We start from the raw sequence: 12,875 nt of genomic DNA on the forward strand, positions 1-12,875 counted from the left end.
ACAAATTCATCATTGATGCTCAGGGCCAATCTAAGGGATATGGGTGCTTTGGGATGATGAGGTTTGGAAGGTGGATGTCTTGAGGCAAGACTCTCAATTTGTGCATCTTAAAGTTTTCTATTGTAAAGAATGCTAACAATAATCTATGGGAGTTCTCAATACCCTAAAAGTCCTTTAGTTTTCGAATGAAAGTTCAGTGAATAGAAGGTGATGTCCATTTAGATTCCTTACATTTCGGATTTTGCATGAGAATTTTCCTTGATTCATGAAGGCAAAGTGGAAAGATAGAGTTTGGCAGCAAAAAAAAAAAAAAGCTTTGTATGGACTTGCAAGAGTGGAATTTTGATGTTTTTGGTCATATCTTCTTGCAAAAAAGATATTGATGAGAAGTCTACTTGCTCGAGCTTGGAATACGAGAAAAATTTGGTGTGGAAAGAGTATGAACAAGTGATAAACCGATATTTGATGGTATTTTAAAGTGATTTTTCATACTAATTTGATTCATTGTGACACACTTTTATGGGCAAAACTCACTATTTGTTGTTAGTTTGTCAAAGACAAGTGTTTAAGTCACTTTATGTGAAAAAAGAGCTAAAAATGATTCATTTTTTGGAGTTATTTAGTCACTGTTGAGAAGATTGTGACTGTGAATTGATGAATGGCAACTTAGAGAGACATTTGAAAACTTGAGAAGTATCACAACTGTGAGATATAGTTGACAACCATGACCATCAACTTTGGAGCATATTCTGGAACAAATAGAATAGATCATGGGTGTGACACATGGATTACGATTGTGACTAGCACCAAAATTTTAACAACATCTTTTGCTAGTTCGCGTTAATATGGACAACAATCGTGAGATATGAATCATGATCGTGACATGTGACAGATGTGAATTTTATTATTTTTAAGATTTTCATTTGTGTTTTGACTTGAACCTTTTAGTCCATTATCTTTAAATACCCTTTTGAACATTATGATAGTGTTTTACATTTTTTACGCTTGACAACTAAGAAGAGAACGATGAGCAAGACATAGGGTGAGAACTCTTTTGAATCTGACTCTAAGTATGCAATAAACATGATTAAAGGAGGTTGTTAGCCAACTCACTCTTACTTTCAGTTGGTGAAGTTGATAAAAGATTTCATAGTCTGGGGATGTTTGTTTACTTGGATGCATGTTTTTTGAGAGGCTAATCATGTGACAAATGTGTTTGTTAGTACAGGCTCGCTCTTAAAGTAGATGAGAACATCTTTAATTTTAATCCAAATTTTATTTATTTACATCTTTTAGTTGATGTAGCTAATATCTATTTTCCAAGGTTTTTTTTAGTAAATCAGTTGAAATTTTCTATTTCAATAATTAATGTGAGCTAATATTATAAGACAATTATATTAATTATTTATCATTAGTGAGTTTTATTTTATGTGATCAAATTAAGTGAGTCTATTGGACAACCAAATCAGATGATATAAACTTAAATGAGCATATGTCAATGTTGGCCCATTAGGGGATAATGGAAATCCTATTAGGTTATTATGTTATAAGAAGACTATGGTCTCCAATATATCGAGCCGTCACACATAGTTTCTCTTCTTCCCATATAAAGAGTTATGAAGGTCCTATTAAAGAATAAAGAGGTTCCGGTTGAGGAAGAACCATGAAGTCACCGATTACGCTGTTAGCCGGTTATCCATTCCATAATAGATCATAAAAAAAGCACATAGATCATAAATCACATAAGAATTCAGATTCTGTTGTGTTTATTTGATCAATCATTATGGGTTCAAGAATTCCTAGAACTCTTCTTGATAATATAACTAATGAGTTCCTAGTGGTTATTGGTATTTTATAAGGATCCCCTAAAATTCCAACAAGTGATATCAGAGCTGCCATTACTCTTAGATTATTGGAATTTAAAGTTATTTTGTTCTAATTATACCTGGAATACTTTGGTTATATGAACCCAATTTTTTTTTGGAACAACACATATTTTGTTGGTAAATTGGATATTTGATTTAAATTCGGGTGTATTTTGTTTTTTTGGCATCGTTATTTGGATTTGTGAACAACTTCTCTTCATGGCTATTGTTCATAATATATAAGGAAGTTTTTTGCGCATGCAGTTTTTGTTTTTTTATTTATTATTTGATTTTGTTAAAAAAAAGAGAGGGAAAGTTATAATGAAAATGTTTAGCTAGAGCTTGGTGAAGACCTACTCGTGCATTTAGTTTTGATCTCACCTCTTGCACACTTTGAGCAATTCAAAGTGAGCTATAAGACAAGGACAAATAGTCTATTGATGAGTTTATCTCTCATGGGTGCTTTCAACAAAAGAAACAAAAGAAAGATGCAATATTTAATTGGGATATTTTAAGTATAAATCAATGATAACATTAAATATAATTTAAGGATATGATATTTACTTAACGTAATTAATGTTTTATAGTTTTTTGCTATCATGATTAAGTGTAAATTTAGCAGTAACAAATCATTTCCATTTATTTGTATGTCTAGTATTTTTTTAATTAAATTGACTGACACGATATATTGTCAAAGTAAATAAAGTCGCAACTTGGCCAAATAATATTTTATACATGTGATGATAAATGTGTGACAATTATAGGTAGTTTCATGTGAATAATAGTTAATCCAAAGAAAGGTTATTATTTGATAGGATTTATTGTCAATATTTGATCATTACGTTGAGAGTACCAATTATAAATTAATTTCTCTAGGAATTAACGTTGTGTTAGGTATCTTGTGATGGCTCTGTTCTATAAAATATTTGCATGTTCTGTTATATATATTTTTATATAACTAAATTATATGTGAAAGTTGTGTAATTTTAAGACCTCTCATTTATTATATTAAATTGTCTTGTATTCTTTGGTTAAATTGATTGAAACAACATGTTGTCAAAATAACATCTATTGTGTAAGTTGATTTGATTGAATTTACATGAATGTTGCATGAAATTATTCATGCAAATTGTGCTCGGCCTAAAGGAAGACACAATTTGACAAAATAATTACATGCTTGCGATGATAAACATGTGGTGATTATAAATAATGTGATTTTTCATGTGAATAATGAAATGTTCAAAGACAATAATTATTTGACTGGAGTAATCATCATATATAAGTTTTCCATGTGAATAATGGAGTGTCCAAAGACAACCTTTGTTTGAGAGGACTTATCACCAATATTTGATCAATGCGTTGAGAGTACCACTTGCAGTTAGTCTTTTTCAATCCAATGATTGAGGATTAATGGTGTGCTAGATATCTTGTTTGGATCTTGAAATTTATCATATGGATTATTTGTGTATTATATGTTTATTGTTCTCTTCTTTAATTATTGTTGTTGTTACTACTATGGTTTAAATTACTCATTATTTAAATTCCAAAGTTGCATGTATAAAATTTAGAGTTTGAGAGGAGTCAGTTGAGAGTTGAAGATACTGCATACTTTTTTTCTAAAGAAGAAACAAGAGAAGATAAGGAATTTCTTTTTTGCTTTTGTAGGATGAAGCATATAAAAAAAGGTCTCATTTACACTATTTAGTGTGTGAAAATGATAAACTTCTCATTTTTGTTTATTTTAAAGTTAATTTAGTTTTGTATCGAAGGACATTAGTGGGTAGATTTTGGTTCTATTACTCACAAAAGCATGTCTATACGATGCTACCTATGGAGTCATCCGCCAAGTGATAATGAAAAATTCTTCTATGTGGGCGATGACATAAAATTATAGTTGAAGTTATGAGAACTTTTATGTTGCTTTAAAAGACTGAAATTCATTTGAATTTGGTTGAGACATATATTGAGCTATTTATTAAACTAAATTTTATTTCTAATTTAGACAAATTCAATTATTTTTGTTCAATTAGAAATAATAAAGTTAGTCTCTCGTGTGATTTAAATGTTGCAAGTTATGAGTTCTTTTATGGATATTTGAGTGTTCATATTACAAACATTTTTTGGGTGGTACAAAACTTAAAATTAAATGAGAATTTCGTTACTTTATAACATAAGCGCTTAAGTCATATCTCTTAATATAGAATTTGGATGCTTGTGTTATAGGAAATTCTGGATCCTTTATATTAGTTGGACCTTATAGTCTATATTGAGTATATAAAGGGGAAATAAACAAACAAAATGAAATTCAGGTGTTGAAAGAAATAAGGATGTGTTATAACTAATACATGCATATATTTGTGTTCTTTTCCTTATGGATTTATGGAATGAACAAATGTATTTTATTATGTTCATAGATGATTCCTCTTTATTTAAATTTTGAGAAGTTTTGACCTCTAAACATTTAGTCTTTCAAAGATGAAGTTGAACTTTAACTAAGAAAATTAAGGTTGTCAAATGTGACTATAGGGAATACTATGATATATATGACATAAGGTACAACGTTTGGAGTCCCCCATGTGATTTTCTTTAATAATTATGAAATTGTTTTATAACATGTAATGTTAGGCAAACCTAGCATGAACAAAGTTGCAGAATGATGAAACTAGACTTGTACAAATATGGTAAGAAGTTTAATTCTTCTCTACCAAAGTCACTTTGGGAAAAGACATTAAAGAATACAATTTATATCCTTTTCGGGTACCATGTCCGGTGGTCCTTATCCCATAGGTATGAGTTGGGGAAATTCCAACATTAGGCATATACACATTTAGGGATATTCAGTCAAAGCAATGTCTTATAAGCTACATGAAGGTAAGTTGGACTTAAAGATAATTAGTTGTAATTTTTTTTTGTTACATTTAAAGCTCTCACGTGTATAAGTTTTACAATCTTACTTTAAGATCATGTTTGAGATGTGTAAGACTCCTTAAGGAAATTGAGTTTGGAGGGGAAAGAAACATAATGAGTATTGTCTTTAAAGAATAATTTTTTATTGACAATAGATAAACCTTTGTACTTACCATTGTTTAAGAAACAAATATGGTAATTAAATAATGATGTTACTCCTAGCATTATTAAAAGACAAGACAACACTAAGATTCCCTCTCAAAAACCACCTAAAGTTCAAACTCAATAATCTCAAGAAATGTCATTAAAAAGATCCACTAGAGAAAGGAAAAATATAATTTAATATGATTATGTCATATTTTTTAAGAACATGAAATATGACATTAGGTTGACTGAGAAGATCTAATTGACCTTAGTCAAGTCATGTTGTGCTCTAACTCTCAAGTGGATTGATGCCATAAATGATGTAATAAAATTGATGATTGAACACGACATTTGGGATATCGTCAAATTGCTTGAAAGTGTGAAACCCATAAGTTATAGATAAATATCTATAGTTGAAAGAGATTCAATGGGTAATTTTGAGATATATAAAGATTGTCTTGTCGCCAAAAGTTTTACAAGAAAGAAGACAGTGATCACAAAGAGACTTTCTCTCTGATTTCTTAGAAAGACTTTCTTAGAACTATAATAATACCGTAGATCATTTTGATAATTTTTTTGCATAGATGGATGTAAAGATTACGTTTCTAAATGGAAACATTGATGAAATAATTTATACGGTACAACCTGAAAAACCTTGTATAAGATGATTTAAAGTCTATGATATGCAAACTAAAAAAAAACCATTTATGCTTTTAAACAAGTCTCTCGTCTATGGTATTACAAAATTCATTGTCTTTACACCATTCTGTAATAGATTCTAAGAAAAACACATAGATCAGAAATCACATAAGGATTCAAATTCTATTGCATTTATTTGATCAATTATTATGAGTTTATATATTTCTAAAACTCTTCTTGATAATCTAATTAATGTGTTCATGGTGGTTATTGAAATTTTATAAAAATCCCATAAAATTCCAACAAAACTTGTCCCTCCCTTTCAAAAAACAAAAAGAATATACAAAAATTACAAGGAAGTGCATATCATTATTATTCTCTCTTTAATAAGTGCGTGTGTAAATTTAGAATTTAGTTTTTATATTTTTCGCATTTATATTTGTAGTTATGAAAAATGCCAACATATCTATATCTATTAAGGCCAGAAGTAATATTTCAGTACTAATAATTGAATAAGAACGGAATAAAAAAAAAACTAATTGAATAAGGAAGGAATAAAAAAAAAACTAATTGAGTAAGGATGGAATATTACTATAAAAGAGTTTTTGATTTTTTTTCATACTTAATTTTTTTTGGCCCTCTTTATGTTTCATTATAATTCGTGATATTGTTTTTATTTCCACTTCACATCATTTATTAGTTATCTTATTTTTGCCATTGCCTTTATTTATTTTTTTTGGCTAGTGTATACACTTTTGGTTGTGAAATTATTAACTTCCATTATAAAAAAAACCCAAGTATGAACATAATTAAGGTGGTGATGTACTCTTGTGGCTGGCATAACAAAATTGCCACAGTTTTCATGTTTAAACTATTTTAATTAATTACAAAAGTATATTAGACGACAAAACTTTTTCTATTTATGAAAAAAGGGAAAACATTGGCGACAAACCACAATCTAATCATATTGTTGTATGAAACGGAAGAAGCTTGAGGCTGATTAGGATTACTAACTGTTATGATTATGTGCAAATGCCGACCAAGCTACCACTCGTGATCATCACCATAGAAAAACAGAAAAGGAGGTGAAGAAACAAAAGGTGTGTTGTGTTGATTATAATTCAAGGCTGATGGGCGCAAAAATGCAAAAGTTAGGCCTATCAAAGCCTACAAGGTTAGATAGTAGTATTAGATTGGCTAGTAGTAATGACTGTTGAAACTATAATTAAAAGTTTGAATGATTAGGGAATCTCAAAACAGTGTTTGCAAGGAAAAAAAAATTTGGGCTTAAGTTAAAATCTCTTTGTTGATTTGCCTTGGCGTCCCGGTGTGAACCTCTTAATCTCTTATGCGTGTCAAACCAGTGTCCTTCCCTTTCAATTTGCACATGTTTGTGGTATATAATATAATATTATAATGATGCATAAATTGTAATTGAACAGAAAAAAAATAATTTATTTGAACAGAAAAAGAAACTTGAAAAAATCAAACTAAAATGGAGGACATTCCGAAAAAGGGAAAGTGGCTAGTTAAATTAAATCAAATCTTGTAATTTTATGATGTGCCCGATAGAGGAAGTTACGACATTTTCCGATAACTTTACTAACTAAAATTTCCCCCCCTTTCTTTCACATGTACCAATTAAATTGGTTAGTCATCGACATTGGGGCAACAAATTTAAATGGTCAATTTTAATTTTAATAGGAAGCGTTTGAATTAATCCATAGGTGGTCAATGAATAACCCATCACATTAATAAACAGTAGTAAGATAAACATAGGGTATTGGGCATTTTAAAAGAACAATAATAGTAGTATAAAAAGGACAATAGTTATAGATATATGTCCCATCAATGGATCAAACACAGCGTAAAAAGGAGGCTAAGAAGAAGGAAGAGCCCCAGCCGAAAACGCAAGCGGAAATTGAAACGTAGTAGCACAAATCTGCTTTTTTGACTTAGGCATGATTCAGCCGTGTTTGGTAGTAATAATCATAATCATCACCATAGTTAACAACATTATCACAAACTGTTAAGTAAATTTATTCCTTTTCTCGCGTATGTGAACTGAACACCCACCAATAACAATATATAATAATTAATGAATGAAAAATTGACTAGTCAAAAGTCACATCTTGAGTTGTGAGGGTAAAATCTAGTATAGGGGGTTACTTTTCCATGATTAACCAACAAAACTAACCTAAGCAAATCTTAATCACACCCTCGCCGCACCAGATTCCTTCCCGCGCCACGAGAAATTGACCAGCCGAGAATTTGGAATAAGAATCCAACGGCGCAGAGACGTAGGCGTAACGAAAACGGACGAGTCCTTTTCTCTCTCCTCCTTTTTCATTTTCCTTTTTTCTTTTTTCTAAACATGTATTATAATTCTTATGTGTTATGATTTTTTTTCTTTGCTTTTCTTTAACGGATCATATTATTTTATTAAGTGACTTACCAAGATTTAACCATCCAATTCATAGTCCAACAGAGATTACTCATTGTTTTTTTATGATAAATATTTGATATCAATATGATAAAAAAAATTCAATGCTCTCATTTATATATATATATATATATATAATGGATTTAATTTTAAAAATTATGAATATGAATATTAAGCCCTCTAAAAATATAAAGCACCTTTATACTCACGATATTCTAATTCTAAATAAATTTTTGGAATATGAGTCAGTGAGGCAAAAGGAGAAAAAACATCTCATCCTCCTCCACCTCACTAGTCAACACGTGTCTCCACCGGCGGTTACCGGTAGCCGGTCACCGGCGAACCTTTTGCAGCCCCACCACAACCTCCTCCGTCAAATTTTGCACAACTCGAAAACACACAGATTTTTTTTTTTTTTTAAAAAGAAAAGACACACAGAGAACGATGTTTAGTTAGTTGATTAATCTATTAATTAATTAGTGGCGATGGGAAAAGAAATGAAAATTAAGGAATTATTTAATTATAAATTAAGATGTGATTTAAGGGGAGATAAGGCCATGTGAGGGGTCCTCTCTGAGATTTTGCTCCAAAACCTTCCCCTTCATCTGATTTGCAGAGACTAACCCAAGAAAGGACCAACCAAAACCAAGTGCTTTCTTGGAGCTTGGTAGAGAGAGAAAGTCCCACTTTCTCTCTCTTCTCTTTTTTCTTTCTGTGTGTGTTGTGTGCGTGCGTGCGTCTGAGGGTACATGCAAAACAGTGAGTTTGAGATAGAGAAAGAAGGAGTTCAAGATTGTTGTTCAATTTTGCAAAAACTGCCCATCAAGTACTTTTGTTGTTTTTTTTTTCGATTTTGCTTCTTATCCAACCCGTAAGTTTCTTGAATCATTGCTCTCTCTCTCTCTCTCTCTCTCTCTATATATATATATATATATATATATATATATATATATATATATATATTATTTTCTAGCTTTCTTATGAATGAGCTGTTTTGTTTGCTATTGTTGTTAAGATTGTAGATTTATGGAGATCTAACGAAATTTGGCCTTTTGTTCAATCCCGGGGGATATTGATTAATGTTTTGTTCAAAATTGTTTTTTTTTTTTTTTTTGGGTTTGTGCATTGGAGTGTTTGATTCATTGTTGTGTTGCATTTGATTCCCTGGACCGATTTCGTTCAATTGAAGTTAGATGTTATCTATGGTGTTTTGCTTATTGGATCTCTCTGCGATTTTTTTTCAGAACGGGGCATTTTTCCCTTTCCTCTAATCAGGGTGTTCGTGAAAAAAAAAATGTGATTTTGAATGGATTCCGATCTGTAATCGTGTTTTTTGTGGTGTTGATGTTTCTGGGCATTTAGATTTTCAATTGGAATTGTTCTTCCTGAGAAGAAGGGTTAATAGATAGAGAGAGAAGAGAGAGAAATACATGGAACTTGTGAATTGAGTCTGATTTTGATTGATTCCGTTTTGAACAGGTTCTTGATTTGGAAGGTGATTCCGGGAAGGAATTGTTAGGGTGCTGCTGAGGCTGTTCATCACCTATCTTTGTGGTGTTGAATTTGCCACTTCTGATAAAGACAGAAGAAAGCACCGGATTGAAGGTTGAGTTGTTGTTGTTGCTTGTTGCTGCTTCTGTCTCTTGTTGTGGAGACTATGTTGGAGGGTCGTTCCTGCGTGGTTCCGAGGTTGTTTCCCAGTTCTTGCCAGGCAGATAACAAGTGGTCTTTCATGACATACCTGCCGGACTTGGACATAAAGAATGGCAAGCGCCCTTTAGACACTGATGGGGAGGAAGAACCCCAGCCAAGGAAGGTGAATAGGAGAGTGGATTCTCGCCATCATGGCGAGACCACTCGGTTCTTGTTTCAAAAACAATCGTGTCATGCTGATGATTCTGTTGTTCCACAAATGGATCAGGATCGGAGGAAGGATTGCGTGTTGTTGAGTAATTGGCAAAGAGTTGAGAAGGCTGATGCCTTTTCTGCCCAGCTTTTGGATGAACGAGAGCAGCATCGCGCTGGGGATTCATTGGTGGTGTCCACTGACCTTCAATCTAATAAAAAGGAGGAGGATCAGTTAGAGGATTCATCAGATTCTGGTGTTCAGCAATCTGATGAACAGAAGATGGAGCAGGAGGTGGAAGGGGATTTGCTGGATGCTGGTGACCAGCAGCCACCTGATGATCAGGAAGAGCATCATGGTGGGGATTCATCAGATTCTGGTTCTCTTTTGCCCCGAATGAATCGGGACAGCTCAATCGCTTGTCTCAGCCGCTGCTCCAGGTCCGACTATGGCTCTCTGGCCTCGCTGAATAGGAGCTTTCGGAACACAATCCGAAGTGGTGAGTTGTATAGGTGGAGGAGACTTAATGGGATAATAGAACACTGGATTTATTTTTCCTGTGCCCTCCTTGAATGGGAGGCCTATGATCCAATTCGCGAACGGTGGATGCATTTACCAAGGATGGCTTCTAATGAATGCTTCATGTGTTCAGATAAGGAGTCTTTAGCTGTAGGAACTGAACTTCTTGTGTTTGGAAGGGAGATGAGGTCCCATGTTATTTACAGATACAGTCTTTTGACTAACTCATGGACATCTGGAATGAGGATGAATGCTCCAAGATGCTTGTTTGGATCTGCTAGTTTGGGGGAGATTGCTATTTTAGCTGGCGGGTGCGATTTGGACGGTCATATCCTTGACTCTGCTGAACTGTACAATTCTGAGAATCAAACCTGGGAACTACTCCCTAGCATGAACAAGCCGAGGAAGATGTGCTCTGGGGTATTTATGGATGGAAAGTTTTATGTTATTGGTGGAATTGGTGGAAAAGATTCTAAGCTTCTTACATGTGGTGAGGAGTACAATATACAAACTAGAACATGGACAGAAATTCCTAACATGTCCCCTGGACGCAGTGCCAGGGGAGCTGAAATGCCTGCAACAGCTGAGGCGCCACCTCTGGTTGCCGTTGTAAATGATGAATTATATGCTGCTGATTATGCTGACATGGAGGTAAAAAAATACGACAAGGAGCGAAGAGTGTGGGTTACCATTGGGAGACTACCTGAGCGAGCAGTGTCGATGAATGGTTGGGGTCTTGCATTCAGGGCGTGCGGAGATATGCTTATTGTCATCGGTGGACCAAGGACTCATGGTGAGGGTTTTATTGAACTCAATTCATGGGTTCCCAGTGAAGGACCTCCACAGTGGAATCTACTCGCCAGAAAACGGTCTGGCAACTTTGTCTATAATTGTGCTGTGATGGGATGTTGAAGAATTGAATTGTGAAAGGTATCACACATTTTGATGCTTCAAATCCAATGAGTTGCACAACATTGATTCATCCATTGACACAGGATTCTTGCTAATTGGTACTTTCCCCCTTCTTTTTCGATGATATTTTCCTTTCAAAGGCGGGGGAGGATGGGGAGGAGATTCAGATATTTCTCAAGATTGGCTGAAAAGTTTTCCAAGAAGGAGGCTCTTCGGTCTTTTATTTTTATGTTCAAAATTTCAGTTTCCATTTTGTTCCATTGAAATTGGTATCTTCCCCCATTTACATTTACATGAAAATTTTCAAAGCTTGCTATCATGTAGCACAGGAATAGGTTAAATAATTGAAGTCTCAACACTAATGTAGGTTATTGGTGTTGTTTATTTTAAGTTTTTCTTTTTTTCAAGAACACACAACTAGATATTTGATTTTCATGATCATAAATTTTCTTAGCTTGAAGGATGGGAATAATTTCCGATAGTTGTTTATTAATTTTGGATTATTTAGCAATCCAATTTTCATTTCAATTCAATTCTTGGACTATGTATTTTGAGCTTTCCCTAGCATGGAGAAAGTAGTATATAGCCTGATAAACATTCCATTTATTACTTGTTGCAAATCTAACTTGCCACCATAATATATTTTCTACTTCTGTATTGTCAATGATTGAATTGTTGATGGTGACACTAAGCTGCATAGATGCCAAAATTGAAAATGGGGTTTTCCCCCCATGGTTAAAACTATCCGAAATTGATGGAAAAAAACATGTTCCGTTATATAAGTTGAAACAATTAATATATGATGCTTTATATTTTGTCTCTTTTGAAATTATAATTAAAGTTATGGTCTTATGGATACCGTGGATGCTCAACTCATGGTGAAGAATTTAAGCTTGAAACTATAGATAAAAAATCTTAATTCTGAGGCATTGACTCAACTGCTAAGTCATATTATAGGTGGAGGCACCTTGTGACAAAGGCTAATTAGATGCCTATGTGACAGAGTGAGGATTGATGTCACTAGCGTTGATTCCATAATTGGGAGCTTTTTTTTAGCGAAGATGAATTGCATTGACCTTAATTTTGTAGATGCGGTTGGAATTGAAATATGCTTAAAAACTACGTTGTCCTAATCCTATTAATTATAGTTAGTTATTGGATATTTAAGATTGCATGACTGTGATAATAATGGTCCATGCTACTGCGGAAATACGTCTTAGGACTGGCGTTGAAGATCTGCTTTTATGATTTCGTAGGGTGGTTGATTCACCATTATTGGATATCAAATCCATTCAATTATCACTTTCTTGTTTTTCTTTTACATTAAACACGGATGCTCCCTGAATATTTGAACAAGTTTGTTATAGTTAAGTGTAAGAATAATAATTGAGAATGCCAACTGACTGCGTGAGGTGAACCCATCTATATTCTGAATGCTGATGCATCTTATTAGAGTAATATGTTAGAGCATTTTCAATGCTTATTGCTTAATGAATTGTCTATTTTTACACACTATTATTTAATTTTTTAAATCATCGGAAGTGATCTACGTCATATTGAGTTTAAAATTAAGTCCCGGTTGTTTATATAAGCAACAATC

The 12,875-nt window shown here is 33.2% G+C and overlaps 1 protein-coding gene across 1 annotated transcript; it reads left to right on the plus strand.

The window, feature by feature from the left end:
• Positions 1-8,238: 8,238 nt before the first annotated feature.
• Positions 8,239-11,881, plus strand: LOC100791897 (F-box/kelch-repeat protein At1g26930). Its single transcript, XM_003532008.5, has 2 exons — positions 8,239-8,869; positions 9,478-11,881. Exon 2 carries the CDS (start codon positions 9,656-9,658, stop codon positions 11,273-11,275), a length of 1,620 nt encoding a protein of 539 aa, XP_003532056.1. The 5' UTR covers positions 8,239-8,869; positions 9,478-9,655; the 3' UTR covers positions 11,276-11,881.
• Positions 11,882-12,875: the final 994 nt, after the last annotated feature.

The sequence above is a fragment of the Glycine max genome, chromosome 8 (assembly GCF_000004515.6).
Source record: "Glycine max cultivar Williams 82 chromosome 8, Glycine_max_v4.0, whole genome shotgun sequence".
NCBI classification, from domain to species: domain Eukaryota; kingdom Viridiplantae; phylum Streptophyta; class Magnoliopsida; order Fabales; family Fabaceae; genus Glycine; species Glycine max.